Raw genomic sequence first — 7,614 nt, 5'->3', positions numbered from 1 at the left:
GCATTCCAAAAATTTTGAACGTTTTTTTTTTTAATTTTTGCACCATTAGACTCAATTATTTAAAAAAAAAAAACCAATTCATAGTTAAAATCATAATTCTAAACTACACAATTATTTAATGTTGGCAATTAGTTAAATTCCTACAAACTTTTGGTCCGCTACATCACAATTGACATCACTAGTGTGCATCTTTCAAATTGTAAAGATACAGACAAGCCCTGGGACCTATAGTGGCTATATTCATAATCTGGCGGATAGAATCTCGGGAACCAATTGAGCTGTAAAATAGCGGAACCAATCGAACAAATCAGTGCCAACATTTCAAAGGGGCGTAATTGCATTTGTAAACAATGGCTTTAGTCGTCGATTTCGCGCGAATGTAAGCACACTCATGAAAATGAATGAAACCAGCACGCAGAGGAATGTTTCCTGTATCAGCTAGCATTTGTAATTCGGAGGGGTGGGTTTTCATTTGCGAGAAATCGACGTCTAAAGCCATTGTTTACAAAAGCAATTACGCCCCTTTGAAATGTTGGCACTGAAATCACGACCAACAACAGAAAAGAGCACATCAGCTATTGCGAACAAAACTTCGGAAACCCTTTTCTCGTGACTCAAGGCTCGTCTACGCTAACTAACACCATCTTTGGGTTGGGGAAGGTTTCCCCTATCCGATGATGCTGGAAATTTGCGGCGTTCGATTGGCGAGGAAAGAATAATCAACGTTTTGTTTATAAAAGTTAATAGTCCTTCCTATCCAATTTTTGATCTAAAATATATTGAATTGGTTCGTTTCGAATAGTTTGATCGAAATTCTATCCACCAGAAAAAATAGCGACTATACTGGGACCTGGTTGCAGTTAAGCACTCCTCAAGGTTATGCCAATGCCCAGGACAAAATGAATCGAGTAATCTTGATATCAAATGTCATACATATTATTTCCAGTACCAACTCGCCTACCAGCCATCTAACATTGGGAGCATTTCTCAACTGTTTGCGCAACAAACCGCCACCAGAAAAAGCAAATATTGACATCCAATATATATATATTACAGTGTTCGTAACCAAATTACAACCAGGCGCACGAATCTACTTATACCTAGCGACATAATCCAGTAAAAAAAAAAGAATCCCAACAAATCGATCAATGGTACTTATATTCCATCACATTCAAACGCCCGGTGTTCCGTGGTTTGAATGTCAGAATCGGATCGTCGTCGTCGAAACTTAAATCCCCGTCCGAGTTGGTGGTGGTTGTCAGCGTCGCAAGCGGTTCGTCGTCTTCGGAATCCGACGGGAAGAACAACACGGACGAGTTGGGGTGGATCAAGTGGTCAAATTTTTGGAAACTATCCAAATGCCGTGCCTTCGCCACCTTGGTCAGCTCCAAGTCCTTGGTCGTGATGCGTATCTTCGCGTCGGCAGCGGCTTCCGACTGGATGGTTTTTGGTTGGTACACCACTATCCCCTGCGCTACGTCAGGAATCATCGACCTGTTGATGAATGATGTCGTGTTGTTGCCAACAGTCGTCGAATTGGAAATTTTATCGTTTGCGCTACTGAAAAGCGCCGTCAGATCTGAGGTCTGTTCAACGCTCGCCTCCCTCCGGGGTGGGTGTTGCCGTTCCGGTTGAAAATTCATCAGTTTTTTCCTTGGACTCAGGCAAATCGACTTAAAATTACCGACCAGTTCCCGGTCCACGGTTTTCCCCGGAGAGATGACTTTATTCCGCGGCCAAAGTTTTCTTGGCGACGCTTCAGGCGTTATACTGGATCGGCTGGAAGACTTCGATCGAAGTTCCCGCTTCGGCGATGCCTTTGCTTTCGATCGAGTTAACCTGGTGGAAAATACCTGGTCGGACTCGTCGCTACTGCTTTCCGCGATGTAGCTCATTTCCTGCCAGTGGACTCGTCGCTGTGCGATTTTCCTTACCGTTCCACAGCGCTGGAGGGCGGATTCGTACTGTTGCGCGCTGCTACCAGACGATCTCCTCTTCGATGGACTTTTCATGGCGGACTTTTTCTTGATTGTTTTTTTGAACACCTTCTTGCGTCTGTTGTCTCTGTCCATTTGCAAGAAAGAGGATGGAGCAGGTGCCGGGACAGATTTTCTCGATGCTGGCTGGCGCGATCGGTTTTGGGACTGAAAAAATGGATACATGGCAAGTTATTTGCAGCGAATTATTATTCTGAGAACCTTACCTGATCTTCGCCGGTTTCGAAAGCCGAGTCCGATTTTGACGTTTTATTGAGCCAACTGGTGGATGTCGTTGGTTCCTCTTCGTGGATGGGGAAGCTGCTTATCGAATGCAGTTTCGGTTTCACGAATGAATTTGCGCTGTTGGTCTTGATTCGGAACGTTTGGATCACCTTGATCTTGCTGGTAACGTTCCGATCTTTCTTGTTCTGCAATATATACTTTTTTTCGTCGACCGTCGACAGTGAGTCTGCGTCGTCAGCATCTCTCGAAATGGTTACCTCCTCTTTCCGGTAGAATCGCATGCGATCCCCATCGGCGTTCTTCTCTGTCACGATCGTTTCACGGTTTTGCGTCATATCGAAAGGGCCGGTGTTTTGATTAAATAACCACTTCTCGACCTTCAGGTGACTAGGCATGTTGGGACCATCTTCTACGGCCATCATCAATTCCATCAGACCGTTTTTCGACCAACCGCGCTTCCGTTTGGCTACTACTCGCACCAGCTGATTTTCAACATCCTCCCGACTAAATTCAGTGGCCAAAGCTGGATCTTCGGCCTCAGCATCCGTATGAACATCGCTGGCGTTGCTGTGATCGCTGGCATCGTAGTCCAGCATGTCGCATACTTTTTCGAATACAATGTTGTCTTTCTCATTATATTTGGAGTATTTCTAGAAATGAAACCATAGAAGATGTCGGTTATGAGTTTGCAGATTCCTGTCCCAATCGCAGTCACAGCCGATTTCGCCAAGTTCAAAATCACCACCCGTTTGGAAATCTTACCGTTTGCGGTTCACCGGAATCCGCTTCGTGAGGAGAAGAAGGAGGCTCATCGTCCGTCTCCGGTGGCGGTTCTAGTTTTCGTTTGCGGTCGCGTAGCAGCAGCCAGCGCCGGAAGGCCTGAAAACTGTGCATTATCGCGCTGAAACAGAACCTGCACCGCTGTCCGATCACTGCCTGCAGGTGGCGAGTGCACTTGACGACAGCCGACTGGTTAAATGCAGCAAGCAACGTCTGCAAAGAGGGTTTCAAACATAAACCAACTTTCAACTCTCCCGTGAGTGTGCATGTAACAGAAGCATAGGTTCCGACCGGAACAGAAACCAAACGGATGGTGATAGTGAATGTAACTTTCCGGAACCCAAGCAACCGGCCTAGGGTGGTCAGCGAAGTTCCCGCTTTGTTCCTGTATAAGTAGACTCTACGCCTAAGAAGGATAATCCACTTAGATCGATGTGGTATCAACTTGGCCATCCCGATTCCAGATGGACAGTTAGGAATGTTTGTACTAGGCTGCACTAGTGTTACACCTTCGAGCTTCCCGTACATGTAGGGCCCTATTATGTATGTTGATTCGAGCGTCACTTCTGGTCACCGGTCTATTTGTTATTACCAATTGCGTTTCCTTAACCTCAATCTAGCTGTGCACCAACTCTCAAAACATAAACAATTATCAAGATAGGGGAAATGGCTCTAATGTTGGCCTATGGATCTAAGATTGGGCCCATCGCTAAAAATCTGCTATTTATCAATCGAATCTAGATGAACGCGTCATTGGGACGGTACTAATGGATATTTTTGGTTGCTATTGAAAATTTAGTCGATTGTTGTATTTATGTATGGGCCCAAATTAGGGACACTTAGGCCGACATTACATACATTTCCCCTATTGCTTGCAATGGATTGGATAGATATCGACTAAACTAGAAGGTTAAGTGTATTTTTCAACCGATTATGAATATGGCAAAAATCTGGTTTTGAAAATGGGTGCACAGGTACAATGTGAGGTTACGGGACGCCACTGGGTATTACTTCTGTATTCATATTCTCGTTTACGTTCAAATCCTGGTTCAAGCCGTATATTAGGGTTAATGTCCCTAATATTGGGCCCATACATAAATTTCGAAGGAAAGCATTTTTTGACAATTTTTCATGCTTCCAAATGACGCATAGTTCTATGGGCCAAAATTAGAGCCCCCTATAGCAGATTCTAGCTTACTCAATAAGTTGGCAGCTTTCAGGGGATCAATTAGGGTCTTCTATATGATGGACAGTTTAGTACGGAATCCTCATTCTAGGAAGTACTCAGAAGACTAAGGATATCCGGATGATGGACTTTAGTTTGGAATGTTAGATTAGATTAGATTTATTTATTGAAGATACTTCCGGCCATGAAGTCATGGATGAAGCTATATACGGAGGATGGAAGCAGGCTAGCTATAAACCAGGACTATGCTGGTGGCTGTTTAGGACTTTGGGCATGGAGTACCACGATATACGAAAATACAAACATGGTAAAAGATTCCAAAGCTCTCAGTCAATAACTGTGGAACTACTACACTACACTACAAGACAGAGCTTGAATTCGCGGGTTGTTCGATCCCCGCCGGATTCGTTGACCACCCTGGCAGGATTAATAAAAAAAAAAACCATATTTACTTACATCCATGAAGGTTTTCCACATTAAACTTCGCTCACCTAGCTGATTGTCATCCGGTAGCACTTCCTCGACCCTGAAAGCGAACATGAAAACATTCCGTTTTATTGTCACTGCCGTTGTCGTCCGGGTTAGGATAACGAAAAAAGCTAAGGTTTCGTCATCGGCTTAGTCGCTGGAAGCGACCCTTCAAATAATTCAAAATACCTACTCGATAGCTGGCTTCCTTTTAGCCATTTTATCACCAACGCATTAATTGAAATCTTAGCACTTGTTGGAGTTGGATTTGTACAGTTAAATCATAAGAAATCACCTGATATTTGTACAATTAATTAACAATCGTGATGGACGCTTTTTTTGAGGAAGTGAACGTTAAACTTTTTTTTTATTTGAAGAATAGAATAACAAAAGAAAACAGAAAACATCGCACCGCATCTCATCGGCGCGTGCAACGGTGCCGCTGGGAACAAATATGAGTACAGTCAAGACCGTAAGTCTCAAACGAGGTTGAAAACTGACCGACTTTTCCCACAGGTGTCACTAGCATGCATCACCCTGATAAACAAATTTTTTTTTCCTTTATTTAACGTCGGTCTCTGTTCCGCAATCTAGTGCCAATCACCGACGGACATCGATTGCCATCCATTGATGGCAATCGAATGTGCAGGAAGGCAGCTTCCACACCTGCGTAGGATATCACACCCATTCAACACACATGGGCCGGGACCAACGGCTTTACTTCCCTTCCGAAGGAAGACGTGACCAGAGATTTTTATGCCTCAGAAAAATCCCACCGACCTCGGCTGGGATTGAACCCAGACCTATTGGGGTGTCTAGAAATCCTGATAAACAAATCCCCGAGCAAATATCATAAACGAACGATAGCCAAAATGGTAACTACAGTTGAATTTTGCTGCTTACACTCAAAAAATTCTACACATCATCAGCATGTGTCTCACACTCAATTTTGCGCATTATTTTTAAAACACATCCATTTCATGTGTGAGTCTTATGCTATGAATCATGCCTGAACACTATGGATATGAATTGTGACACGCTTGGATTCTATATGCCTCATATGGTGATATCAATAGCTTTGCACATCATACACTCAAAAAATTCCACACGTTTGATCGAAGTGTTTAAACACTTGATTTTTTAAATGCACAATCACACTTACTTTAAGTGTATTTCACCTTAGTTCAATGTGTTATACACGTTAATTTCTAGTGTTTCAAACTTTGAAAAGCTGAAAATCTTTCACTATCTATTCAAGTGTATTGCACATTGAATCACACTACTGTTCAAAACAGATGGATTTAAAATGTTTTGCATTTCAATACGATGTGAATTGCTTGCTCAGAAAGGTAAACATCGAAAACAAGAGTTGTGACTTTATCCTGTCAACCCGCCTCATATATGAGAACAATCGTGGCACAGTGAGATCGAACGAAGACTCCGGCAGCAGCACATCCCAACAGTCCATGATCGAATCCCAAATCAGACCCATTAAAAAGATATGTGAAAGCTCTGGCCTCTGGAAGGTTTGTTTATATATTTGTCGATTCATTTTTTAGAGTCAGTAAACTAGAAGTCGATAAAGTAGAATATTGTAGAATGTTGAACTATGATGTGCAAAGCTATTGATATCACCATATGAGGCATATAGAATCCAAGCGTGTCACAATTCATATCCATAGTGTTCAGGCATGATTCATAGCATAAGACTCACACATGAAATGGATGTGTTTCACAATAAGCGCAAAATTGAGTTTGAGACACATGCTGATGACGTGTAGAATTTTTTGAGTGTAGTTCAACATTCTACAATATTCTACTTTATCGACTTCTAGTTTACTGCCTCTAAAAATGAATCGACAAATATATAAACAAACCTTCCAGAGGCCAGAGCTTTCACATATCTTTTTAATGGGTTTGTTTTGGGATTCGATCATGGACTGTTGGGATGTGCTGCTGCCGGAGCCTTCGTTCGATCTCACTGTGCCACGGTTGTTCTCATATATGAGGCGGGTTGATAGGATAAAGTCACAACTCTTGTTTTCGATGTTTACCTTTCTGAGCAAGCAATTCACATCGTATTGAAATGCAAAACACTTTAAATCCATCTGTTTTGAACAGTAGTGTGATTCAATGTGCAATACACTTGAATAGATAGTGAAAGATTTTCAACTTTTCATAGTTTGAAACACTAGAAATTAACGTGTATAACACATTGAACTAAGGTGAAATACACTTAAAGTAAATGTGATTGTGCATTTAAAAAATCAAGTGTTTAAACACTTCGATCAAACGTGTGGAATTTTTTGAGTGTAGGTCACCACCTCGGCTCATTTAACACTCCGAACACGATGCCTCCGGTAAAATGTGTAACGGCAAATTGACAATGTTTGAAAAATCATTACTCAGCAATTTATCTATAGATTTTATTAGAGTGTGGAAGTATCGCCAATAGATTTGAAATTTCTTAATAAATGGCTGAGCTATGATTTTTCAAACATTGCACGTTTTCCGTTACACATTTTACTGGAGGCATCGTGTTCGGAGTATTAACGAATTTGACTCGTTAGTTGAGTCAACTGATCGCGCCTGCCCAGTGGCAGGCGCGTAGTCAACATGTTATACCGTGACAGCGGGCCCAGCACAGTAAAATATACGATTTGAGCCCGGGACATGCTGCCTACTGTCAAACGCTGCTATTGGCATAGGCCTTGTCACTGGCCTGGATCGAATGCTTTAATTTGTTGGGAGGTTTGCGCAGAGAGGTTCAAAATATCGATTTTGTTCCACCTATTGGCGTTGACGGCACCGTCGAAAAATTTGCTCTTCCAGCAAATATAGACAGTTTCTTATGGGAATTTTCGGTGGAGTGAAAGGATAGTACAAAGTCCGCCATGTTTCACGCACAGTCTGACGACTTTCTCCGAAGAAATTAATTAAAATAATGTGGTTCTCTGT

At 42.4% G+C, this 7,614-nt stretch overlaps 1 protein-coding gene across 2 annotated transcripts; it reads right to left on the bottom strand.

Annotated features, from left to right (window-relative positions):
• Positions 1–1,047: 1,047 nt before the first annotated feature.
• Positions 1,048–5,011, bottom strand: LOC135696890 (uncharacterized). Of its 2 annotated transcripts, XM_065216429.1 has the most exons (5): positions 4,850–5,011; positions 4,645–4,714; positions 2,985–3,215; positions 2,204–2,872; positions 1,048–2,144 (listed from the first exon to the last, which is right to left on the bottom strand). In XM_065216429.1, exons 1-5 carry the CDS (start codon positions 4,873–4,875, stop codon positions 1,146–1,148), a joined length of 1,995 nt encoding a protein of 664 aa, XP_065072501.1. In that variant the 5' UTR covers positions 4,876–5,011; the 3' UTR covers positions 1,048–1,145. The 2 variants fall into 2 exon arrangements, with proteins under 2 accessions (XP_065072501.1, XP_065072502.1); XM_065216430.1 differs by lacking the exon at positions 2,985–3,215.
• Positions 5,012–7,614: the final 2,603 nt, after the last annotated feature.

Source organism: Ochlerotatus camptorhynchus, unplaced genomic scaffold (genome assembly GCF_037179485.1).
Source record: "Ochlerotatus camptorhynchus isolate MF236.1 unplaced genomic scaffold, CSIRO-AGI_Acam_v1.1 ptg000063l, whole genome shotgun sequence".
Taxonomy (NCBI): Eukaryota; Metazoa; Arthropoda; class Insecta; order Diptera; family Culicidae; genus Ochlerotatus; species Ochlerotatus camptorhynchus.
The sequence above is the reverse complement of the archived record's forward strand: the minus strand, read 5'-3'. Positions and strand labels throughout refer to the sequence as shown.

Bases quoted from the DNA above. Each gene is read 5' to 3' on its own strand.
- LOC135696890 (XM_065216429.1), bottom strand. From the start codon at position 4,875: ATGGCTAAAAGGAAGCCAGCTATCGA. The intron at 2,873-2,984 runs GTAAGATTTCCA...TTTCATTTCTAG, and splicing joins ATTCCGGTGAACCGCAAACG to AAATACTCCAAATATAATGA. The intron at 2,145-2,203 runs GTAAGGTTCTCA...CCATTTTTTCAG, and splicing joins TCGAAACCGGCGAAGATCAG to TCCCAAAACCGATCGCGCCA.